At 35.6% G+C, this 27,698-nt stretch overlaps 1 protein-coding gene across 2 annotated transcripts in view; it reads left to right on the top strand.

Annotated features, from left to right (window-relative positions):
* Positions 1-1,984: 1,984 nt before the first annotated feature.
* Positions 1,985-27,698, top strand: part of LOC129264152 (A-kinase anchor protein 6-like) — a 38,634-nt gene continuing 12,920 nt past the window's right edge. Inside the window, exons 1-5 of one of the 2 annotated variants that reach the window (XM_064102858.1) lie at positions 1,985-2,120; positions 8,737-9,131; positions 11,726-11,848; positions 19,864-20,091; positions 26,380-26,543. In XM_064102858.1, the coding sequence (XP_063958928.1) occupies positions 8,844-9,131; positions 11,726-11,848; positions 19,864-20,091; positions 26,380-26,543 (803 nt within the window). In that variant the 5' untranslated portion in view covers positions 1,985-2,120; positions 8,737-8,843. Of the gene's footprint in view, positions 2,121-2,527; positions 2,811-8,736; positions 9,132-11,725; positions 11,849-19,863; positions 20,092-26,379; positions 26,544-27,698 lie in introns of those variants that run through there. The other variant, XM_064102859.1, reaches the window with a different exon arrangement.

The raw sequence follows: 27,698 nt of genomic DNA, 5'->3' as shown, positions 1-27,698 counted from the left end.
CAAAAAGGTGCGTTTGTAAACGTCGTTTGACCAGAATCAGGCTTTCTGGGGAAGTTATAAACAGAACCACGATCGTAAACGTGTTTAAATGACGTCATTTGGTACATGCTTCCGGTGAGATGAAAATCCGTGGGCAAATACAGTCGCATTGCTCCATGGTCGCATGTTACCTACACGGAATTACCTCTCATCTCCCATGTTTTGCATGTGTAGTACTATTACTAGTATTACTCTTCCAATTTGTCATCACGATGAACGTTGAGGGATTTACACCCAAAAAAAACCTGGAACATGAGTTATAATGAGGAGACAACGCCAGATGCCCCAGTAGCATTTAAACAAATACATATTTTATTATTTTGTATACTTAATATTCTTAATTTTTTCTTACTATTATTCTCACCATGGTGAAAATTATATTAATTATATGGCTATATCAAGAAGCTCCATGCAATGACTAAAATATCGGAAATTGTTCGATGTTTATATAATAGTCGACGTACCTTCCCCATAACAACACTCGGGAAAAAAACTTTCGAAAAAAGGGTGCGCCCAATATGACCTCGCTTTCCTGCTCAATGAAAATTACGATGCGAAGCCAGCTGGAGATCGTGACTTCGCCTCTGAAAAGTTAAGCATAAACAGCACTCCCAGAACCACGTTTATGATCGGCGTTTTGAATCGACGTTTGAAAACGCTGATTCTGTCCTCGCAATGGAAGCATAAACACACCCTAAGTCCTACAGTACACACATTGCGCACTCAAGAGAATAGAAAATTCCCCTCCTGACCCCACAAAGAGTGTATCCAGTATAACAATAGCTTCAAAGAATTTGTTCTTGAAAAGAGATGCTTTCGTTATGGATTACCCCCCTCTGTTAGCATTGTTTGCAAGTCTATTCAGACTGTCAGATTGATGGGGGTCTGGCAAACCATGGCAAACCTATTGCCATGAAAAGAATCAATGTTTCTGGGTACTCCAGAAAGGGCCAGATTTATTGTATTGTTATACGTCTCCTGGTATGCCCCGAGGGGCCGTTCCGAAGGTACCGGGTGTGCGTCATTGCCCTCATCAAGGAGTTATGGTCTGAGACCGACTCAGAAATTTGAGAATAACAGGTACATCATGTATTCTCTGATAATAAAGAAAAATTTTCTTATCTACCTTGAAATATCAGGTATTTTGCAAGGATTATTTCAAGCAAATGACTAGTAATACTAATATCCCCAAACGAAAACACCCTTTGATATTGGTACTACAAAAATTGCAAGAACTTTCACAGGGATTTTTCCAAAGTTGTTGGATTTTTGGATATTGGAAGCAAATCACAAGAATTTTCTTAACCCGGGCCAGGCACCATAGGGCACTTGGGTTGTTAACTTCCTGATTCAGATTCAGATATTGCAATCATGCAGGTACAAATGGAAAGGAAATTCAATTTGTTCTCACAAAATAATTCAGAATGTCATATGATACAAAGATTACATAACAAAAATAAGATAAATTAAGATTAAGGGCAGGAAGGGGGGGGGGTTATATAATTTCAAGTATGGTTATTAAATTAACAATACTCATGAGTTCAAAAAATGACCCCTACATGATCTGGTTTTAGCGGGACTGAGAATATGGACAGTAATTCAGCCTATTGGGTATTTTAAGGCCTGAACAAGCTGTCACATGCAGGTACATTCACCCCTCCCCCCCCCCCCCCCCCGCTCCCTCCCGGAAAGGATAGAAGTTATAATACTAAATCGAAAAGGAACAGTTTTTCCTTTACTAATGATAGGTTCATGGGAATCACATGGGTATTGTTTATTAAAGTTTAAATGGATGTGAATAATGAGGGGATGGGTGAAAGCACAACAATAGCAAATATTGAACAGAACTCAACTCCTTGTCTAATAGTTTTGGCAGAGACCCAACGATCAATATTCCTTTTCTCCTCAAAGAAAACCACTGAAAGGGACCTGGAATTAAATGACCAGTCCTAGTAAACGTGGACAGTATTGCAGTTGCAAATGCATCATTTCTCTTGAAGAAGACAGAGAGTAGCCCTACATGTACTTGTAAATCTTATTTTCTATTTTACTTGGAGTGCGTAGAAAAATTTCCTTTTTTGGTGAGTTTGTATTTCTTTGCTTATACCATACTAGGCCTACACCATAAAAAGGTTTAAAATTGATTGATGTTACATATATGTAGCCTACTAGCCTTGGGCCAAGTATTGAAGAAGTAGAAACTTTTCTGTACGCTCTTAAACTTTGTGTCACAAAGTAGCAGCATGATTCAAATTCTCGAAGAGTCTCAGTCATTAGCATTTAAATTAAAATTTGAATGTAAACATATTTTGGTTTGTGTGCTTAAGTTATTCAAAGAGGTAGAAGTATTTGATGCATTCTTTTGTGTTACGCCATATCTAATATCCATTCTAAGCTACCTTTGTGTGGATATGAATGATTTCCTCAAATGTAAATTTGTGGCATGGTTCTAAAGTCCATGTTGCTGCTGGATTTAAGCCCTCCCTCTATGGTATGAAATCGCCCAGTGTAACTCGGCTGCATCCTTCAAAAGTGTCTGATTTCAAGGGATGAAGCTGATACATTAAATATAGCTGAAAGCCAGGGAAGGAAATTGCGGAATACAGGAGTTTAGAGATACATGGTTAAATGCCAGCTGAATACTGTACTTCTGTGGTCATATTCTACATGTATCAACTTGGAGGATAATATTTACTTATCCTTGTTAGATTGAGCCAGACTGATACTTAGTTCTTTCTTCTTGCAAACGATAAAGTGGAGGTACTTCAATGGTAAATAACGTGTTGATAGTATTTGTGTTACTCTGTGTTTTTGTCAATAAGCTTTTTATTTTCTGATTGGCAGTGTCAGAGCCTGACTTGCAATACAGTATACAGCAATAGAAATTGTGTTCATTAATTTCCAAATAGCATTATTTCTCGCATGTGCAGTGAGGAAATAGTCTGGGTTTGTTGGTATTGACAAAGCAGGCAAAATTTGAATCGTTTGCACACAGTGCAGTGCCACGGCGTAAAGAGTTGGCACTATTTGAGAATCTTGAACATGGGAGGCGCGATAGCTCAGTCGGTAGAGCGGGGGTTTCGGATTCCGGTGACCCGGGTTCGATTCCCACGTGGTGCGCTAGTGCCCTTTGGTAAGGCATTTATCCTCATTACCAGGTCCCTCGGAGAGGACCTTAAGCCGTCGGTCCTCTGGTTGCTTGCTCACAGGCATTCGTGCTTTCTTAGCAGTCAGGTAAAAACCTCGGTATAACAAGAGTGCAACTATTATTGTGCCGACCGAGTCTTGATTGCATCACTTAAATAGTCTGGAGTATTTTATAGTCCTTGATCTATCATGAATGTATAGAAACAGTCTTCCCTATTCTGCTCCCATGAATTCATGAAAGTGTATTACACAATAATAATAATGGAATATTATATTGTAAATGATATAATAATTATATATGATAATATAATGATAGTATGAATATGTTACATAATTTTAGATTAATTTGTAGATTTATAAAAACAAAATTGTTAGCTTATACAAGTATGTACATTATGATGCTCAATTTGGGGTGGCGTGTGGACGCTATAAATGCACACCATTATTGTTACTGCAATCTCTATTTAAATTGCGAAAAAAATAGATAACAATTATTAATTTGATTTGTATCAGATTACGATGATTTACTACATCATACTACATTATGATAGGATACAGTAGATTTATACGTATTACATTTTACTCTTGAAATCACTTGTAAACAGGATAATGAAGGGCAAGGGGGCTTGGTGGTCAGAAGAAATTGGGTTGTCAGAGCAGCACTAACCACCTCCCTAATACCCTCCTCCTCCCCCCCCCCCCCCCCCACACTCTACCCTCCTTCATATAGTCAAATGATTAAGTTTTTTGTATTCCCCTTCCTGTCATTATCACTCTGTATCATATTAGGTACCGGTATTTCATTTTGTCTTTCCCTTTTGCATGCATGATAACAGTACAGTATACAATTCTGCATTTTCCCTTTTGTGGAACTTCTCAGAAAAAAGTTTTATGAACCGTGTCTGTTTTTTCCCTCTCTAACTGCAACAGACACAGATTATTTAAAAGCTGCGCATTAGTTCCGCTTTAATGAAGCAGACTTTATAGCAGAGTAATCCGGTTTAGTGTCATATAAATGCTCAAAATAACTCAGAAATGGGGGGAAAGAATTGTTATCTTTTTTTCAATGCTAGATGTAGACCTACAACATTTGAAATGCTTTTTTTTTCCTTAAAAAAATCTGTAATTCTATTTTTGCTTAATTCATGTACAGTACCTAAAATAAAAACAAAATGATACTATGATAGATCATTTTCTAAATTGTACAGTATACATGTAGTGTATAGGCCTACATGTATATGTAGGACCTGTTTCTGGAAACATATTTTACTCGGATGTAATATTTGTGTCCAGATGCATATGAAATTTTGATCCACGATCACATGTTTTATGTAGCGATTTTATTTTCATGAGGATGGGGAAGAGAAGGATGTGTGATCTCCTCAAAAGTCCCAGCTTCCACCAATCTTGATAATTTCCATGTCTGCAGTGCTTTCAACCAGAGATGGCAATAGCTCTTCCATTTAATGTTGATAAAGTGTGTCATGGTTCCCTGAGGCAGTGTCTTTACAGAGTGGTCGCAGAAGACGCAAGGTTCATTGGTATTCTGTAAGATGGGCAGTGTGCTTTTATTAAAGGGATATCTCTCGGGTTCACTTGTCTGTATACGATGAGGGAAGTATAGTCGTTATGCTTTCACCGGTATTATATTTAAGTGGATAATACACAGTGATACATTGCCTTTCTGATGATGCTGTACACTCAGGCAATGGTGTTAGGTTCGAGATGCCATTGTTCTGTAGGCCTATATATGTTCTTGACCCTCTGATTTTAATAGTTAATCTGTTATGTTCATTTTAGCTAATACAAAATATAAACATTTTTATCAATTTTACATTAAATTCTGGTCTATTGTAATAGCTATACATTTTACAATTTGTCCTATTATATATGTCCTTGACCCTTTGTTTTAGTTAAATCTGTATTTTTTTTTATTGTATTAAAGCGTGATGAGTAGTAAAATAAAGATTTTTCTCAATTTTACATTGCAAATTGGATTCTTTATATTCCATGTTATGTGTATGCACATGTACAGTAGTATGTTAATAGTGTGCATTCAGACAGTATAAAAGCTACATGTATATATAATATTACATTCTCACGCAATGTACATGTAATGTAGGCCTATTGAGATCGGGGACATTGCCAACAAAACAGAAACCGGGTTTTGACTTCTTTTTATTAACACACATTGACTCTTTTGCGAGACAGGTGCATCTCTTGTGGGATATAAATAAACCCATCAATTGAACCGGTGGATCTAAAGGGGGATCAATCAATATAATCTGACTCATATGATGGCCAATCGACATAAATCGATTCCTGACTTTAATGATCAGCAGATTAAAAACGTGGAGTTCTTCTGTAGGGAACCAATTTGTAGACCTTCGAATAACATCTGACATATACATGTACATGTAAGCTGCACATGGATGTCCATGTGGAATGAATCCCTTTATAATTAATTATTGATGGTGTACACATGTACAGTATAAAGTAGGCTGTACATTTTAAGCGTTCATCCGTGCATCATACCCCTATCGAGTGTCGGGTGATTAGTTGTATTTGCTCTTACCAACTGATGATGAAATTTTCCTAGTTAATTGGTGAGCTATTGTTCCTTGTAGTATATCCAATATTGTACATTGATACATACATGTATGCAGATTGTTTGGTTCCTATATGTATTTGATACTTGTACTGCAGGTCCCAAGAAAGTGGCTTCTTTCATCCAAGTGATATTCATGACTTGAGATGTTTTGCATATTTAATGAGCTTGATGCGGATCAAAACACCTCTTTTCATTCGGTCATTGCTGCTCTAATTGTGCATCGAATTTTATGAATTTGGTACCATTGTAAAGAAGAAGAATCATTCTTTCAGGTCATGTGTTTGGATTTATTCAAAGATTTTGTAATATAGGTTAAAATTTTGATCTAAGATATGCTACAAAATAAATATTTTCACCTGACAAAAGCTGCTATTTTCACACTTTATTTTTGTTTGAGCCCAAATGATTTTTAGATCATGATAAAGCTGAATATGTATGCTTTGAAATGATATAGGTTTCAAAATAAGAATTGGTTTAATCGGGTCAAGATCACACTTTTCATTTGCCAAGTACATAAAGCAGCTTGAAAACAAGAATACTGCACTCTGATTGGTCAAAAAGACCACACAATGGCAAATTCCAATGGTTCCAGTGCCTGGGTTCGTGGAAAGGTCACACTTCCCATGTGGTAATCTCCTCAAATACCCCGCGCCTGTTGTTCTGTGAACCTTATCCAGCCAATCAGAACTCTGGATTTCATGCAAGTACAAAATTTCAGAAATCTCGTCTTGTACCTTGGTGGGAAAAGTGTGATCTTTACCCCCATTAAAAGGTGCCGCATATCAAGAGTGGCATTGTGAGAAAGTACAGAAGTTCAGCTTCATGGTGATAAAGATATCATTGAGGCTCAAAATAAAAAGTTTTGCACAATTTGCAAAAAAAAACAGAGGAAGAAAATTCAGTTTTGAGGCACATTTTCAGGCCAGAAATTCACTTATTCAACAAAATATTGTATACAAAATAAATGACCAATATGAAAGAGTAACTTTTACTCTATCTGATGGTGCAATAATATTTCATTTAACTTGAGGTAAAAACATGTAAATTCTTAGAGAAAAAAAATATCACGAATCACGAGATTTTGCAAGGAGGAGGATTTAGCCACGAGATGATTTGGATGAATCTGGCCTTTTTGCTCATTAGCATAGGGACTTGCGGTCTGACTGTACAGTATGTAGTTTATTGATTTTGTTCATGTCATATTTTCTTCTCTGGATAGAATCATGTAAAGATGAATACGCATTCACATTTATACATGTATAGCCTAAAGTTCACCATGGAGCTATATGTACTGGTATGTGTTCATAGCTCCATGGTTTTACTATGATATTGGAGTCTTTATTTTACAGAAATACAGTAGGCTACTGTGTACATGTAGGTAGAATATATGTATCCTCAAAATTGCATTATATATTGTCCTAAACCTATAAAAAAAAAACATGACAAAATAATACATTACTATTTGACAAAGTAATGTTTTTACCATTTAAGCCTACCTTTTAACAAAGTTCGTATATGTAATCCTTGAAATAAATGTGTATTATGTATTTCTGACTATTATTTCAAGTCAGTTTATCTCCCATTTATAGTTAAAAATTTATTAGAATACATTCAGTAATAATATGCATTGTAAAAGAGAAGAAGAGACATACATTTAATATAAATGTATTACTTGTTGAATGACGATGCTTCAGTCGGAGATCTCTCCATGTTGGAGGCGATATACCCATCTCCTACTTCTTCTCACTGTCATCAGGTTGACTGGTCATTGTGAATCTCTCCTGAGCCAGCTCCCTTGTCAGATTTCATGCATGTTACCTGTGAAAGCAAACGAACATTACTTATTGCTTGGTGCCAGTACTGCCAAAGTGCAGTTGCACCTATTTTGATGGACATACATGTATGAATATAACATGTGTAATACTGTGATTTGCTGCTATCATTTAATATATATTGTAGTACACTATACTTTTGCCATCAATAAAAGTGGATTAAACACTGTATAATGTTTTGGTATATTATAGATTGAGTCGGTTACAATGCTTTTTTTTTCATCATGAATTTTCCACGTCAAAGTACATGTAGGTGACCGAAGAGAAGTCATTATTTTGATCCCCTCATTCCCCTGGCTAGATCAAAGCAAGAATTTTACCTCCATGATTTAATGTACAGTTGAGACCAAAAGTTTGCGTACACAGTGAAATTTGTTCGCTTGCCAAACATCGTAAAATTTACTATATCTTCAGAAATATAAATACTACCATGACGAATTTGGTATCAAATAAAAGACCGTATAAAGCTCTTTCACATATGATTGGGATGCCGCTGGGATTAAAGTATATTTTGGGTGGAATTTTCTTTAAAGAAAAGAAGTAATATTCCTGCCAAATGTATTCTATTGTTTGTTATTATATTTTCAAACATCGGTTCATAGAAATATATAAATGTCAAATCTATGATTTATATTACATTTCTATTATGATATGTCACAACTGAACAAAAAAGTGTTATCAGAAATGTTTGTGTTGAAAAGTTACTAGCACAAATATGAAATGTTTTTGTCAAGTTTTTAATTTGTCCCAAATATGAAGATTTTTGGGAAAAATGACACCTTAATATTTTTCAGCTCCTGATAACAAAGCAATGTGATGAAGGGGCATGACATACATGTACTCATTTGTTTGATATCAAATTGGTCATGATAGCACAAATATTTTATGAGATACCGTAAATTTTATGATGTTTGGCAAGTGTCAACTTTTCTTTTAATTTTCTGGGTGTATGTACACTTCTGGCCTCAACTTTATATAAAATTAAAGGAAGCGTAATATACAATATAGTCCAAACTTTCAATTAGGCCTAGTTTTGTCTATAAACTGATTTTTTTTTTCATTCTTGCATTTAACTTATTTCTACTGCATTTCCTCTCTTCTTTGCAGATCTTGATTTGATTTTTATTGTACGAGTATTTCATACATCTTCCAGACTACACCATCACCACAGCGATTCATCATCTTAAGAAGCTGCACCACCAGACAATGCAAAGATGTTTGCCTCAATGGATTTCTGGCAAACCTTCCTCTCGCCTAATTCCCAAAAGAACGGATCCAAGCAGCAAAAGTCTTCATCTCCCAGACTGACGAGAAAGAAGAAAAGGAAAGGAGACACCCCTTCCAGAGAAATGGAACAGGCCAAACAGGGTAAAGGTCATTCTTGGTTCAACCACAAGAGGTCAAGTTCTTCCCCATCCTCCAAATTAAGTGGGACAGGGAGCAGTAGCGGTTGCCAAGGTTACCCAAGAATTCCAAACAATGTAGACCGCAATCTGTGGAAGGTGAGTTGGTCACATATTTTCTTGATGATAATTTGATAACTAATACCAGGAGTCTTTAATATCAAATTGATATGAAACTATGGTAGGAATAAAGAGAGTTTGAGTTTAGAATATCATTTTCATAAAAAAATACTCCTTCCCCAAATTAGGAATGAAAATAGAAATGTGCAAAGGTTGGTGTCCATGCTCCTTTTTCTTAGGCCTGCATTTCAGTTATGAACAGTAGCAATTATCTTAAGATAGATCTTTATTCCAACAGAAACAAAACCAGTCCTTTAGTATCAACAAGACAGGAAGATCCCTTTTCTCATTTAAGACACGAGGGATCTTTTCTTTAAAAGATTGATCATGATTGCCCAGCCATTTCTGTATCTAGGACTGACCAAGAAAGTAGTTTCGTGTCTCCTGCTGATAGCCTGAGCATGCTTATTAATATTTGAACCATGGCGAGCGTGAAACAGAAGATCTTATGATAACATCCATTCACCTCGGATCCAAACAGTGCGCCTTGCTGGGACCATTAATATCCTGCCGAGAAGACACAGATGTCGTTCTGTCCAATCAAACAATCTACAAAGACCCATCCATATGTCAAGTGTCTTAATACCAATGATAGATAACACACAACTATGTCTATCCAGCGGCACTTCCTGAAGAGCCGATGTCTCCTGCCCCCTAAAAAACTTTTATTTTAGTTAGAGGATATAGCAATTATTGCTTAAAACCTGATGTCCCCCTTCATTTAGGGTATGAGAGACTAAGGATGAGGGGAACCTCACCGCTTCCCGTTGACTGGCTAAAGCAGGCATGTATTTCGTCGTGATCCATGTGCTAGGGCTAGACGATATCCCACGGCATGTGTATAGAGATATAGGATAGGGCAGAGTTACTCACACTAGTCAATGAAATCTGTGTGGACATGTACATGTACGCAAAGTGAAACTACGACAGCTTATCAGGCCAGACGACAAGTTGTGTTACTCTTTGAGAGTTGTGCTCAGTCTTAGTACTTTGTAAAAGTTAGTTCTGGCTATCAGTGCAGTTGGGACTGCTCAATCTTGGAAGATCTTTAGGATTTATTGTGTTCAAAGGCGAACATTATCAAGGAGTTATGAGGATTATACATTCTATATTTTGTGCTGAAAACCAAGGAAGGAGTTTAAGATTAAGAAGCCATGAATAGGCACACAGAAGAAGATATGAATGAATGTTTGAGTTCAGTGTTGGATAAATATTGGAAGGTATAGTAATCACCTTGGATGACTTCTTGTTTGTTTTCTATTAAAAAGTGTAGCAAGTAAAAAGATTTTATGGCCCGAATTCACAGAGGTGGTTTTTAAAACCATTGGTTTAGCCTGTGGTTTATTCAGATTTCCTGTATTACTCTTGTCCAGTGCTGATGCGCATTTTTGTCGCAGTGCACCAAATTGACGCCTGTTGCCATGGTTAAATACGCAATTTTATTAATGAGTCCACTGTTTAAAGAGTGGACTCATTAATTCAAAACAGCGGACTCATGAATAAAATAGCATGGATAACCACGGCAACAGGCGTCAATTTGGCGCACTGTGACAAAAGCGTGCATCAACATGGAACATACACGGTAAATAAGCGTAATTTATACAGGAAATCTGCATAAACCATGGGCTCATCCGATGGTTTTAAAAACCACCTTTGTGAATTTGGGCCAATTACTTTGTTACCAGATCTGGGAAAGAGGAGATGCGTTGCCTGATTAGTGTATTGCACAAGTTTCTTCAATTCTAGCAAAAGCTGTCGTGTTTGTTTGCTCAATGTGCCTCTTCATATTGTTTTTTAAAACATATGACAAGTACATGCAACTTGTAAGAATTTGTCTGACGAATCAGATCAGTACACAACTGAAGCAGTGTTGCTTTTAATATATTTATATGTTAACAATTTATATTAATATTTTGTTTTACTTTTATTAGAATGTGGATTTTTTTTTTAGATCAGTTGACAAAATGCTTTTGATCTTTATAGACTTGCAAGAATATCATCAATGATTGTTCAGGAAAGTAGAAATAAGAATCAGAAATATGCATGTGAATAAACTCTATATTTACAATACTTCAAAATAAACCTATATTCATCATTTTAATGATAATTCCAGTGACTTTATAAACACAAAACTTTGACCCTTCATGTAAACTATGAAATTCAAGTCCTATTTTTTCTTCAACAAGAAATTAGCAGTCTTCACATGCTTTAAAACTACCATGATTTGTTCAGAATTATTATTCAATTTTTATGAAAAGACTCTCTTTTCAGTTGATATCAACAAATAATTATAATTAGGCCTATTTGAATCGAAAGTGTCTTTTTCTCTTTAATATAATCTTGCATTAATATGTAATTTGAATGCCATACTTACATGTATACCAAATATACCATTCCTGTAAAGTGTGTGTGGTAAAGTATTTTGCTTGCCTGGCCTATAACATAGATTAACATAGATGTGTTTTATGGACATACATGTACTGTATACAATCTCACTACAATATGTACACTTTCATTCTAGCCCCCTTTCTATTTTCACGTTCTCAATGTTCTCTGTAATTGTTTCAATGCAGGTATTCAATGATGAACTTGATCAAGTAAAAACATGGCTGAAAGAGGCAGTAGAGTTTACGGAATGTTGGCAAGCACCATCCCACGGTATCCCCAGCATCAGGGTTCAACTGGAGAGACATTTGGTGAGTGATAATATAACTCGGAAATGAAGGGTAAAGTAAAAGAAGAAATTTTGATTATTCTTCTCTATTTAATGTCATGGAGATTGTATCAGTACCAATTTGTAGACTGACACCAATTTGCAGACGGATTTATACATCAAATTCAATTACTTTATGGCGATTCCCCTCTTCCCAACGCACCTTCCATGTATTAATAAAATTGAAAATAAAATTCATCATTATTGATTCTTATCAGATTGCATGAAAGTTATCCATAAATTTAAACAAATTTTGGAAATTAATGTGAAATAAAATAAGTTTTTGTATTTGGCTATGTAGTTTTTAAAACCTTTTTTTTTCCTTTTCACTATAGGCCTACATGTAAATGATATGATGATAGTGTCAGTGCTAGTTCACTGGCTTGCTTTATTGCAATCGATACATGATTTATATTTCATTGTAAATTCATGAATTCTTATTTCATTCATAGCCACTTTTCATCAATCTATTATTCTGTCCAATGGAGATAAAAGGGCATTTTCATTCCTTTTTATTTTTAAACGACTCAGCTATCCCTCAGACCAAAAGTGCAAAAAAAAATATATATTCACAAATATAAAGTCATTCAATGTCTATGATATACTACAAAGGTTGTAATTTATCATTGCAATTAAATTCTTTTGACAGTTATATTTTGTACGTTATCCATATGAATTTTTAATGAGATTCGATTCCATTCAAATAAACGAGCCACTGTATTCATTTAAACATCAATGATGAAAAGCACTTTTACCCATTGTTTGATATGAATAGTTTCCTTATTCAAAGCCAATGGTCATTTTAATTTGAATTCCTATTTTCTCTTGGATCCAACCTATTGTGAAAAAAGCTTAATGGATTGCTGTATATTTCAGTCTGATATATTATATATATCAAACTGTTTACATGGTAAAAGCTTCACATCATGTTAGTTATTATTTTGAACTATTTGTGTTAGTTTTATTTATTTATCACTTTTATTATTATCATTGATTTTTTTTTTTTTTTTTGGGGGGGGAGGGCGGATGCTTCATATACAGTTGTAGAACTGTCTGTGTTTGATTGTTAACTTGGACCACATGTACATTAATTTATAAATATTACAACTTATGATGCAAACTATACACTTAGAAATGATATTATCCAAGTCTATCATAATACATTTGTTGAATCAATAGGGTAAATGAAATTATTCTGATAGTTATTTTCGTCCCATCATGATATGCACTGTACAGTATTTACATGTATTGTAATTTTGACTCTACATGTCTATATATTGATAACATGCAGAGCCATGTGTTCCATTGAAATTGGTCATAAATCCTTGACTATTAAATGCTGTACTCTGATGACGCTAGCCATTTCTGTATGACGTAGCCTCACACGTGTTGTCGGCATCTCTAATCTAGTAGCTTTTCCCCTATACTGTCCCTCTCGTTAAGCGTTGATGATCGCCGGCTAGCGAGAGCATAGTCATGCGTGCAATACAGGCTCAACGAATGGCAATTGGCTTGATGACTACACATATTAGTCTCTATGCTTCAGTTGCTCTGCAGTTGTTTTGAATAGTGTGTTTTAGACAAAGCAAGATCCCATTTTCAGGGATTTATTTACTAAAAGTCCCATTCCAGGCTTGATTTTGTTTATGGAACACAGGATCAGTGGAATGTAAATAGCTTGAGTAGTTTAAGTTATTCATTCAGTGTCAGGCCTACTGTGATTTGTAAAAGCATAAAGCATTGGTACAGTATTTTAGGGTAAAAAATGTGAATTACACCCCCCCCCCAAAAAAAAATCAAGTTACATGCCAAGCTTGATACAAAAGTGTACAAGCAGTGGGCTGTAGAATGTTCCTCAAGGGTTGATTTTTAACAAAATGTTTTTTGTTTTTCTTTAAAAAATTACAATTTGAATTTTGAACACTGTAAAATATGAACATTATTCATTGGTTATCAGAAAATTGCAGACAAAGATTATATATCCTGAATTTTTCAGACCACTATATCCTTGGGATGAGATTTATATGACCCCCCCCCCTAGAAATTCATATACATATTTTTATTTTGATCAGGCAACCAATAAAAAAGATCACAAATGAAAAACATTTTTATTTTTATATCTTCCACAATCATCCACATCATACCTGTTTTTAGGGCATACATAACCCTGCAATGGGTGGGAATGACACCTACTTTGGGATGGATTTACCTAAACTTAAAGGACAAGTCCACTCCAACAAAAAGTTGATTAGAATAAAAAGAGACAAATCCAACAAGCATAACACTGAAAATTTCATCAAAATCGGATGTAAAATAAAAAAGTTATGACATTTTAAAGTTTCGCTTAATTTCACAAAACAGTTATATGCACATCCTGGCTGGTATGCAAATGAGGAGACTATGATGTCATCCACTCACTATTTCATTACATGAAATATGAAATATTCTAATTTTCTTCTCATTGTCAAGTGATACAACGATTAATTCCTCCCTGAACATGTGGCATTAGCATTGTTTAATACTATATGTTTCAGTCAAGTTGGTCCTTATTGTCAAATCTATAAAAAATGAAATATTGTATAATTCAAACAATAAAAAGTAAAGAAATAGAGAGTGATGGACATCATCGACTGACTCACCTAGTTGTGCATATCACTGTTTTGTGAACAATAAGCAAAACTTTATAATGTCATAACTTTCTTATTTTACATCCGATTTTGATGAAATTTTCAGCACTATGCTAGTTTGATTTTTCTCTATTTATTCAAGTCAGCATTTTCCTGGGGTGGACTTGACCTTTAAAGTAGGCCTGAACATTAAAAGAAACAGGTTTGGTTTCAGTTTGTATCTTGTCCTAGAATCTTAGTCAGTAGAATATCTAAATGATCAGTTTCGTGATAGCATTGAGTCTTTGAGTCAAGACTACACACACTTCCGATTCCATTACAGTGAATAATGAGTGACTGCAGACTGATGAATGAAGCTATTGCGTTGAGTCACCACCTGAATAGACTCGCTAATAGGAGTGATAATTTCAAGATGTCAGTAAATTGCTAATTGCTCCCTATTGAAACAAAAACTCATTAAAAAAGGTGAACCGGTCGATCAATCCATATTTGTATCGACCAATTTATTTACAGAGTGCAGTGCATGTATATTCATATACATATAGAAATCAGTCATAAACATTTGTACCAGGCAAAAAAATCAAAGTTAAAATAATTTATTTTTAGGCTACTTTTCTCAAGTTACTGCCTAAATCTGCAACATTTGGTATTCAGCATTAAAGGTCTTGTCCACCCTAGAAAAATGTTGATTTGAATAAATTGACAAAAATCAAACTAGCATAAAACTGAAAATTTCATCAAAATCGGATGTTAAATAAGGAAGTTATGACATTTTAAAGTTTCGCTTATTTTTCACAAAACAGTAATATGCACATCTCAGTGACATGCAAATGAGATGGTCGATGATGTCCCTCACTCACTATTTCTATTGTTTTTTACAGATTTGACAATAAGGACCAACTTGACTGAACCATATAGTATTAAACAATGCTAATTTCACATGTTCATGGAGGAATCAATCGTTGTTTCACTTGACAAAGAGGAGAAAATTAGAATATTTAATAAAATAAAATACTAAAGAAATAGTGAGTGGATGATGTCATCAGTCTCCTCATTTGCATACAGACCAGGATGTGCATATAACTGTTTTGTGTAATTAAGGGAAACTTTTAAATGTCATAACTTTCTTATTTTACATCCGATTTTGATGAAATTTTCAGTGTTATGCTTGTTGGATTTTTCTCTTTTTATTCAAATCAACTTTATGTTGGGATGGACTTGTCCTTTAACAATGAAGTGAATGGGAATTTTCTGAAACTTAAAAAAATAATAATTCCAGGGCTCTTTTGGGCATTTCATGGATGATATTGCCCATAAGTAGACCCCATGTAGATTTTATGCAGTTTATAGCATGACTCGGTGAGAAAATTACAAGAGGGCTCAGAGTTATTTCTCCCCCCCCCCCCATATGCTTGAAACAGCCCCCCAATTTTTTTTTAAAGAGCCCTGGAAAACTGCCATCAACTGCTATGTTACAGCTTATCCAATATCGCAGATTTAGGCAGTAAATGTAGGTTGTGAAAAGACAGAAAAGTAGCCCCCAAATATGAACGATTATTTTTTTTTGTTTTTTATGACTCATTGCAAGCACATTTATAGTCAGGAAACTGATTTCATCACCTTAGAAGAATTTCACTTCCTTGGCTGATGTTATGATGTGGACTACTGGGGCAGTATTCTCTTTTCATTACTGAACTCCTTACTAGTATCCTTAAAGTTGAAGTTTGCCCTGACAATAGTTGGTTCTGATAAAAGTAGAAAATATTAGAGAAAAATATTGCTAAAGGTTTGATAAAGAATTAAAGCAAGTTCTGAACCGTCAACATTTTAATTTGTGATGTCATATGCAAGCAGCTCCCACATATATTTAATGTAATATAAATTCCATAAATTCCATTTTTTATCGATAATGATGACTGCAAATATTTCTGTTGTAGAAGGTGGTATGAAATGATGTATCTGATGATATATCTAGTTTTATTCACACACAAAAAAAAACTTGCATAACTTTCAGAATTAAACTGATAAAATTGCATATTTTGGAATTCATGTCAAACAATGGATGGAGGAGGTGCTTGTCTGTGACTGTGACGTCACAAATTAAAATTTAAACATTCATAACTCCCTGAGTTACGGGCGTTCATGGGGGTGTTCACAGATATTTTCTTTATTTTTTCTGCTTTCATGGAAACCAACCTATCGCCAGGGTGAACTTCCTCTTTCAAGAAGCAGTTGAAGGAAAATCAATGATTTCGATATCCAAGAAAAGAGGGAAGGAATACTAATAAAGAAGGGCAGAGGGGGTGGGGGGCGAAGCAGAAATAATGTGATTCAGAAATACTTGTACAAGTGTATGATGTTGTGTCGAACTTCCTCACAAGATTTATAATTTCTGGGAGTTCATGGTATTTCAGCACACCTGAAGCTTGGTTAATAAACACTCAAAATTGACTGAGGTTTAGTCAATTTGCTCAGATCTATTGATGTGAAGAGCAAATCTCATTTAGAAAAAGGGAGGTAGAACGATTAAGTAGTACACCAACCTCTTCCCTGTTGCTAAGGAAAGAACTCTTGTTCCTTTTTTTTTAAAGTTCATCATTGTAAATTTTACATGTACGTCAGTGCCATTCCCGGGAGGCCTCATTATGTGTAGTTTGAGAGCAAAATGCCATTAAGATATGTAACCTGTACCTCAACAAAAGAAAATGTATATTAATAACACACATAAAAGTATTGGTAATTGCAATTTTCATATAAATAATTTGCTCTTGTTTTATTCATGCCTGCGGGCACATGCATTTCTTCATTTCTTGGGATTCACATACATGTACTGTAGGCAACTTCACCCAGTTTGTTATACATTTGTTTCTTAGGAGGACACTTACATGTATGAAGTATAGAAAAGTTCTTGTATTTGTAGTGATTTATATTAGCTGTGATTAGGAACAGTAGGGCGTATATATGCAGGTTTAAAATTGTTTCAGACTTTGTTTATTCTATAATTATATCAAGCTTACAAGTAAAATGTGTTTTCATATTTCACATGCAAATTGATCTATAGTATCAACTTTCAACATGCTTGATGTAAATACTGTAATAATGATATCCTGCAAAATTGCAATATACATGTACATGTGTATTGTATGTGTATAGGGGCGCACTTGTACATAACAGTTGAAGCATATTGTTGAATGGGTCGATGAATGTATTCAGTCCTTGTTCAGAAACAGGTGTTAATTAATCTCCATCTTGTCTGGCCAATTATCTCTTTCACCATGGCAACTGTTTTACTGTAATAATTAACCATATCCAGTGTAGTATAGTGACTAGACATTATGATTCAGAATAAGTTCAGGGATACACTCTCTTTGAAATGTTTTGAAGCATGGGCGATTCTTGGCCTGACGCACATACTTGCATAATCCTACTTATAAGGTGGTTTCAAACCGCCTCGATGACAAGAATCCCCGTTAAATTACGAGAACTTTTTTAGGCTGAAAAATACCCATTAATTATTCCTGCATTCACACCGCCCTGAAACATACCCTTCGGGATAAGTTCCTGAAGTTACGAGCATGCGCAGTATGGTCTGATAAGCAGCAAGGCGCGAAATTCAAAATCACTAGCCCAGCAGCAACCCATGCACGGCGCCGCACCCAACGACACGCTGGGCTAAAAGTTCCCGTAATTTGCTTTCAGACCGCCAAAATACCCACGACCTTGGAAAAATCCCCGCGAAAGTTCTCGTAATTTCGCCAAGTACCTACTATTTATCGGGTATTTTCTTTCGGGGATATTACGCGTAGTTTGCTTTCACACCGCCAAAATACCTGGTATTTTCTGATCGGGGTAAATTTCCCGATCAGAGAATACCTGGAACTGGCGAACTTCGAGGCGGTCTGAAACCACCTAAAGTGACCAACACTCATTGCCATTGGCCATCCAGATTAGGACAATATGTAATTAAATATAGGAATTGGATATTGAGCTCAAACTTTAAAGGCAATGGAGCAAGTGCAATGAATTGACCGTCCTTATCTATAACACATGTTTATAAATGGTGACAATGTTGCCTTCATTTAGTTGATTTCTTTTGGATTCTAGGCTAATTCCTAAAGTTCGAACATGTCTGACAAATTGTCCTTTTCAAATTCATATACTAACTCATGAGTCATGGTAGTATATAACATGGGGACTTTCCCCTCACCCCCCCCCCAATAAAAGTTTTTAATTGAAAATTTCAGTAGAATTAATCAGTTAAACCTGAAGTATGCATCCGTTCCCTCAAAGTAAGTTTTTATATAAAAATGAAAATGAATGTTAAAAAAAATCCTTCATAATCAGGTCTCTCACTAACTCACTTTAGCTCCTTGCTTTCATATTATGTCTTCAACAAAAAATATATTTTTGCCCCCCTCCCCCCAAAAAAAAAGAATTGTGCATAGCATTTTATTGATGTAAGTTGTTTTTTGTACTCTGATCCAAAGAAGATATGAAAATATTTTTGACATTAACATATTGGCCCATATTCTCAAAAGACCTAATGTACCATGGTACAAAACCATGGACTATGCAGATTTTAAATCATAGTTATATGCTTATTTCATCGCGTACACAAAGTTAAATCAAATGAAATGCTCACTTTCGGCAAAGTGCGCTTTCATGTAAAATGAAGCGCGTTAATGCAATAAATCTGCATAGTCCATGGTTTTGTACCATGGTACAATTGAAACCTCTTTTGAGAATACGGGCCATTATGTCTTCAACAAAAAAGATATTTTTGCCCCCCCCCCCAGAAAAAAAAAAACTGTGCATGTAGTATTTCATTGAAGTAAGTTGTTTTTGTACGTCGATCCAAAGAAGATATGAAAATGTTTTTTACATTAACATATTGAAAAGGGGACATGCTTTACTATGACATAGTACAGTATATGTCATGATCTTATGGTTCACATGAGAGAGATAGAATCTCATATTCATATTCCACTGCACTCCATGTACAAAGACTGTGCACTGACAGTGCACTGACAGAGGCCTTGCTAGTCAGAAGAACTACATGTCAAAGGTCATATTGGTAACTAACTTGATTGTATTCCAATGAAGCCAGTTTTTAAGAGGGCATTGCAAATGTCATTGTGGTAATCTTGAACTGCTGTAGGTCAAAGATCTAATTTGTAACTTTGTTGTATTGAATGAATTGTATAAACCTTGAATGTGAATTTTGAATGAATGTATGTTTGTGTCACTTATGTCAGCTTTTGACAGAACAGAGAAAGAGTGAAAGAGAGGGAGAGAGAGAGAGAGAAATAAGGCGGCAAGCAAACTTTTCATTGTTTTTAATAAGTCCCTCTTCTTCTGGTTTTCTTTTCAGGCATTTTCCCTTGAGGTACAAACCCACCAGAACCAGACCGAACGAGTGGTGTTACAGGGCCAGGACATCATAGAACAGTCTCCGAGCCTAGCATCTAGTCTTGGTCCAAGACTGGAGGCTATGCTCAGAGAATGGAACCTCCTTGAAAGAAGTCTAGACATCCAGGCCAAACAAATTAAAGAAGCTCTGGCTGTGGTGGAGGCTAGCATCAATACAGGATTCAAAGGGGTATGTATATACTTATGTACCAGTGTAAGATATAATTTATGTTTTTTTTTTCATATTAAGGTGATAGTTATTTTGTATCTATTTATTTATTCAATTATTTATTTATGTATTTATCTATGTATTTATTTATTTATTCATTTATATTATTCTTTTTATAATTTTTGTCTCGCCTGCATAGCAGAGCGAGACTATAGGCGCCGCTTTTCCGACGGCGGCGGCGGTGGCGTCAACATCAAATCTTAACCTAAGGTTAAGTTTTTGAAATGACATCATAACTTAGAAAGTATATGGACCTAGTTCATGAAACTTGGACATAAGGTTAATCAAGTATTACTGAACATCCTGCCTGAGTTTCAGGTCATATGACCAAGGTCAAAGGTCATTTAGGGTCAATGAACTTAGACCATGTTGGGAAAATTATTTTCAAAATCTTAACCGAAGGTTAAGTTTTTGAAATGACATCATAACTTAGAAAGTATATGGACCTAGTTCATGAAACTTGGGCATAAGGTTAATCAAGTATTAGTGAACATCCTGCTCGAGTTTCAGGTCACGTGACCAAGGTCGAAGGTCATTTAGGGTCAATGATCTTTGGTCAAGTTGGGGGTATTTGTTGAATTACTATCATAACTTTGAAAATTTATGGATCTAGTCCATGAAACTTGGACATAAGGTTAACCAAGTATTAGTGAACATCCTGCCTGAGTTTCGGGTCACATGACCAAGGTCAAAGGTCATTTAGGGTCAATGAACTTTGGCCAAGTTGGGGGTATTTGTTGAATTACCATCATAACTTTGAAAATTTATGGATTTAGTTCATGAAACTTGGACATAAGAGTAATCAAGTATCACTGAACATCCTGTACGAGTTTCAGATCACATGACCATGGTCAAAGGTCATTAAAGGTCAATGAACTTTGGCCATGTTGGGGATATTTGTTGAATTACCATCCTAACTGTGAAAGTTTATGGATCTAGTTCATAAAACTTGGGATATAAGAGTAATCAAGCATCACTGAACATCCCCTGTGAGTTTCAGGTCACAAAACCAAGTCAAAGGTCAGTTAAGGTCAATAAACTTAGGCCATGTTGGGATAATTGTTGAAGTGCCATCATAACTTAGAAAGTTTATGGATAGAGTGAATGAAATGTGGACATGGGTGTAGTTGACAGTCTTAAGTCTCCGTTCAAATGTCATTTATGGTCAATGAACGTGGTATTATGTCATTATATGAATGATTATTTTATAGTAGTTTTCAAAGTTAGCACTGCTGCTATATTAAATTGCGTAATGCAGGCGAGACTGCCAGAGGCGTTCCACTTGTTAATTTTTCATAATTTATTATTTTTATGTTTATTATTATTATCTTATTTTTTTTTATTTTTTTTTGGGGGGGGCTTTTCTTTCACATGGAGGGGTCTTTTTTTTTCAATGAGCAACTATGCAGTAAATCAACATATTCTGCTCTATGTAGCATAATTATTTTTCTAAATAGTTTTAGATTTTGTTAGTTCATGGTCAATCTTGGGGTGACTTGAAAATATGGTTGCCCAAAAGCAATCTATTTGTGCAGTTTTTACAGGCAGTTTGGGCTGAGATGGGGGTTCAATCGTCCCATCACCCTCATGTATCTCCTGTGCTGATTGTGCTTTCACCTGGAACTTGGATGTCCTTTCTCTAACTACTCTTTTGAAATATATTGATTCATGAAACAAGGTCTGGTCATCCCAAAAATATCATCTTGATATCGTGGTTTATTGATTTTAATCTATTTAACTGTGCAGAGTAGAAAATATGGATTTTTGTATAGAGTAATGTCATTTGATGCGGTATACCACCATCAGAAAGAAAAAGTATACATTACTACTTATTTTTGTGGCGAATGCCAAGGGTTTTTTTCTTTCTCAAAAAGGACAGAGCAAAGGTTTTTCAACTCTCAGTTCTCATAAACATAATGCAAAATTGAAGACAGAATCAAGCAAGGGATAATTGAAGCTTCCTTTTCTGCACTCTATTTAGTGTTCTTAAAAACCCATTAAATCTAGATATTGTTCTTTACATATGGTTCTGTAATACATTCTGTCTTAAATATTAACATGGAAAGGCTATTATCTGAAATACAGTTGATTCCTCTAATATGACTTTGGAATAATCCTCTAGCTTAAAACCCAAGCAAGGATCATGTATTTTCACTTTGAATACAATTCCACTACCTATCAATTATTTCAGGGTAGCTTTAGGAATTAGGATAATCTGTATTTGGTTATTCAGGTTTGGAAACCGTTGAAAATTAAAGATAATCTTCTCCCCCCATACTGTCGCCAATGAGGGCCGTACTTTTTCTCACTTGTGGCTTGTGGATATCGTCCTTCGCAGATCCTCTAAGCCGTATTCAGTCTAGGTTAGTTGTGTGGCCTGGAGAGATAAAGTAGAGAAACTCTTTCACACCCCTCATCAGATCCCATAATCATGTTGGCACAGTTACGTATAGGATGTATGTTCAAGCTCAAGGAGGAGAATGCGATCTTGAGCAATGGGTACGTGGGTATAAAAAGGGGTAAAGGATGGGGAAGGGGGGGGGGAAAGGATGGGGGGATGGGTAAGGAATGGATGTAGTAAGATTTTGTTGCTTGCTTTTCATAGTATTCTTGGATCAGCACCACAATACAGTCTTTCCCTTTTTAATTACTACAGACCAAGCAGGTCTTTACGCTCATCCACTTCTGGCTACCTAGTTATTCCAAAAGTTTCAAAAACTTGGGGGAAAGATCATTTGCTTATGCGTGCCCCACTTTGTGGAATAGCCTTCCTGAAGACATGAAAAAGTGCACCTCTATCGAGACTTTTAAAATCTGAAAACTCTTTCATTTAACTCTTAGCTCTTTATGCGCTTTCGGCACTCTACAGAGTGGATTTGGCGCTTTACAAGTCACATTATTAATATTATTAAAAAGGGGTAAAGTATGGGAGAATGGTGTGAAGTAAGGGGTGGTAAATGGCATTAGAAAGGAATGGATGTAGTTAGCAGGTTAATTTAAATAATAATGATATAGGATTTATACAGTGCGTCCCAGAAAAACGAAACCGAGATTTAGCGATGATTTATCATAACTTAATCACAAATACAATAGACAAATGACCTACCAATGTAAAGCTTAGAATCTCCTCTTTCATCTGATATTACTTAAATTATTCCTCATTCACGCATGAGTGAGCAAAAACAATTTGAAGAAAGGATACCAAAAACTCATTTGGCGGGGGGTATCTGAATTTCAAAAAGAAAATCACGTGTCTTAAAAGTTCAATATCTGCTCTTTAATTTGATACCTCAATTACAGAAAATGGTCAAGAAATAACAAAGTTCTGGTTATTTGAAATAAGGCTTGAATTTCCATAATTTCATTAAATAAACTGTTTTCACCAGTTTCCCACAGAAGCTATCGCATGGTTAACAAAAGACTTAATGCATGGCTGATCGTAAACAAAACGGAGTGTCGAGTGAGTTTGAACGCTAGCCTGTAAAACCTCTTCATTTTATGAAATTATTTTATGAAATTATTGAAGATTCTAAGCTTTACATTGGTAGGTCATTTGTCTATTTTATTTGTGATTAAGTTATGATAAATCATCGCTAAATCTCGGTTTCGTTTTTTTCTGGGATGCACTGTATAGTACACGTATCTACCTTGTTAGGTGCTCCTATATTACCCCAGCGAAGCTTGTCTACCCATTCCGGTGCTCACAAATTTTTATGAATGTATTAGAACCAATTTTAAAAAAAATCTCTTTTTTATAAAGCTTTGTTATTTCATGTGTTCTGGAGAGCAGCTACATTGTATTAAATGCTTCCGATTGCTACATATATAGGGCATATAAATCTTATTTAAACATAGGCTATAATTATTTAAACGTAGGCTCAAGAAAATGAGGATGTGATAATACAGTAAAAATTGGAAAAAGGGAATGTGAATGACTTTTTTTTTTGGGGGGGAATGGTTGCCAGATTTACTTACACATTACCTTTCATTTAAAAAAAGCCTTTCTCATATTGTACTAGTTCAAAGCATGCAAGATGTCTGGCAAGTCTTATTTCCATAAATAATGTAGTACTTTCAAACTATATAAGAAAAGCCATATCTCATAATTATTTCATGCCAGCTGCGATATATATATATCTCACTGTTGCTATAGTAGAAAGTCCGAGCACTCATCCAGCCAATAAATACAGCTGGGATTACCATTAGTCTGCAAATTGGCAACACTGATCGCCAGTGACATTTGGAAAGGATTTATTCCCTTTTCTCTATTCAGGCTCAAGCCAAAGCCGTTTTCATGACATTGATTTGAAACATGAGAATCATTTCGAAAGATTGTTTTCTTTTATGGGACTGGTACCGTACCTCTTGTATATAATGGGCATATTGATATGGTCACCAAAGGTTCATCAATTGATCAATGTGCACTTGCCCATGTAGATCAATATCCCTTTCTATATGTGACATTTGGTGAAAATTTTAAGCCTCCATTTTCACCTTCGCCTTTCTTGACATTTACAGTATTGTGGTGAAATTTGATCGCTTCGTATCAATCCTATTTTCCATCCACCCTGTATGCCCAGTTAGATGGAATAGTTAGGGCAGGGAGTCGCTGGTTAGTGTGTGGGAGGATTCTAATATCACAACAACATGCATCTGGATGAATTATGATGACGGTCAGCAATTAAATAAAGCCAGGAAGCGGCATTGCCTTTGACCAATCAGATCAATTTACTTGACCTTGATAACTGTTAGTTTCTCCCGCCGTTTCATTGCTCCATCTAGCGCATGGCAAAGCCGGTATTAATTACAACCAATGCCGGTCTTTGTAACAAAGATCCATATATATATACAGTTATATTTTTTAATTTAACGTAGCACATCCTATACTGATACTGATCAATTCATTTCTAACAAATAATAGAAAACACCAAAACATGATTTGTATATAAACTGATATATATGTAGGCCCTATTTGTTTTTATATTGGTTGTGTTTCATTTGTTATTTCACTTTCACACTTCAACCTTGAAGTGGAATTATGGCAAAGCAATAGCGCCAGCACAGTAGTGATCACATGTTTCCGCTACAGCTACAAGTATTGTCTTCCAGAGATTAAAGGCTCTTAGCCTCTTGAAATATATTATGTACAGTCATAGAATATCCCCCCCCCCTTATAATTGGTTGAAATCTTTATACAATTTGTATGTTTATCATATGCTTTAGGAAGTAGGCCTACACATTTTTATTGTTACAAGTAAATACAGTTTATTATTTTTCAAGAGGAAGTGATTCCACTTTTATAATTTCAAAGAATATTAATTTCAGATTTCCAGCAGCTTTTTCTTAACAAAGCATCTGTTAAAGGGTGAATTAGAGAGTGCATTTTCCTTTGATTACTTTTTTTTATTTGAACAGATTTCTAATATAGCACAAGTTGTTTTATAAACTATTATGAAATCTCTTTCAAAATTATAATTTTCAAGTGTTTTTTTTACAAATTAAAGCCTCCACAAAGTCCATGGAAGGAACAATAGTCAATAATGTGAAATGCATCCTGTGTCACAGTGATGAATGGTGCTGATTTTTTTACCTGATATTTGTAAGCAAGAACCAGGACTGACATTTTAAGGTCCTCTCCAAGGGACCTCATAATGAGGACAGATGCTTTTAATACCAAAGGGCACTAGTGCACCAAGTACATGTAGGATTTTAACCCTGGTCTGCGGATTGCTAGACCACATTATACTACTACTACTACTACTACATGTACTACTACTACTACTACTACCTCCTCCTCCTCCTCCTCCTCCTCCTCCTCCTCCTCCTCCTCCTCCTCCTCCTCCTCCTCCTCCTCCTCCTCCTCCTCCTCCTCCTCCTATTATTATTATTATTATTATTATTATTATTATTACTACTACTACTTATAATAATAGTACATGTAATAACAATGATGATAATTATAATAATAATACTACTACTAATAATGATGATGCAGGGAATAATTTTCCTGGTATCACATCGCTCCACATTTTTGAAAGACTGCTATGCATAAAGTCTTTTGTATAGCATATTTTTACATAGGACTGTCCATAACTTAGTTGAAAGCTTTACTCTTATGACCAAAAGTGCTATTCAAATTTGTAAAGCAAAATTATTCCCTGTGATGATGATGATGATAATAGTAATGCTGATGATTATAATAATAGAAATGATGATGATGATAATAATAGTTGTATTTTCTTTTGACAGAGTTGTGATGATCTTCTTGTGGAGGAAACCAGGGATGCTATTGATTTTATGAGGATTAAACTCAGACGCAATCAAGGAAGAAGTTCACCTGTCAATGTCTCCTTCTCACAAACAAAAACAAACCCCACAGATACAACCAAGCAGTCACCAACACAGAGCAGCAGGTAAATATATCTTAAAGGGGAATCCTACCCAATAAGCCAGTTCGTAGTTCCTTTCTGCGCATGATCAAAAGATTCTACGCATGATCAGAGGAATGTCATTTGTACTAAAGTGACATGGTGGTTTAAAATCTAATGAGATAAGCACCAACTTTGATGTCTTGATTATTCATATATTCTTTTGAATAGTAGTTTTAATTTACATCCACAAAAAACAACAATGCGTCCACGAACTGACTAGCTGGTATTTCACAGTTTGCCAAGTACATTGTGCAACCCCGGGGGGGCACTCGACCAAAAAAGTGGTTGGGGGCCTTGGAGCGGGCTCATTGTAAAAAGGAGGGTCCTCGGAACGGGCTTCGGAACTACAAATGTTTGTGAAAACGGGGGTCCTTGGAACGGGTCGCCTGCGTGCGAGTGCGTATGCATCCCTATGGAACGTACATGCAGCTAGCCCGACGGCACGACTGACGGGCGCGCTAGCGCAGAGGCGATGGTCGGACAGCGAGCTGCGGCCGCTTTTCACCAAAATTGCGACCGGAACGGCGTAACGGAAAATATGCGAAGCCCTGGAGCGGATTTTTTTCTTATTTTTTCTCGAGAATAAGAAAATGCTATGCTCTGGAGCGGTTTTCTTTGTTCTTTTTCTCAATAAGACAAAAATGCTATGCCTCGGAACGGAAATTTGAGTGTAAAAATGGGGGTCCCCTCCGCGGCACATACCCACTATGCATTATATACTGAGTGCCCCCCCCCCCCCCCCCCCGGTGTGCAACATGCTATGATATGCATTCAAAGTAGGAATGCAACAAATACCTTCATAAAGTGTTCATTGGTGTGCTGTTCTAGTCACCTGGTCTATTCAATTTCTTCATCCTGCTATGTAAGGCAAGCTTACGTAATATCTTGCTTTGAAATCTGCCTATCATAATGAAAGGTAATTTGACCAAAATTGTCCATGAAGTAACTACGAACTGGTCTATTAGAAACTTGTTTTTAGAGGAAAAAAATCAGACAAGTTGATAGGTGAGAGTTTGAACAATATCGGACAAACAATAGGAAAGTTATCAATTTAAAAAAAGTTGTAAAAATTGGTAATACCCATGGAGACTTCAAATTGGCCGCGCATGTGATGTCAGTGATGTAAGGCAAGGACTA

The sequence above is a fragment of the Lytechinus pictus genome, chromosome 7 (genome assembly GCF_037042905.1).
Source record: "Lytechinus pictus isolate F3 Inbred chromosome 7, Lp3.0, whole genome shotgun sequence".
NCBI classification, from domain to species: Eukaryota; Metazoa; Echinodermata; class Echinoidea; order Temnopleuroida; family Toxopneustidae; genus Lytechinus; species Lytechinus pictus.
The sequence above is the reverse complement of the archived record's forward strand: the minus strand, read 5'-3'. Positions and strand labels throughout refer to the sequence as shown.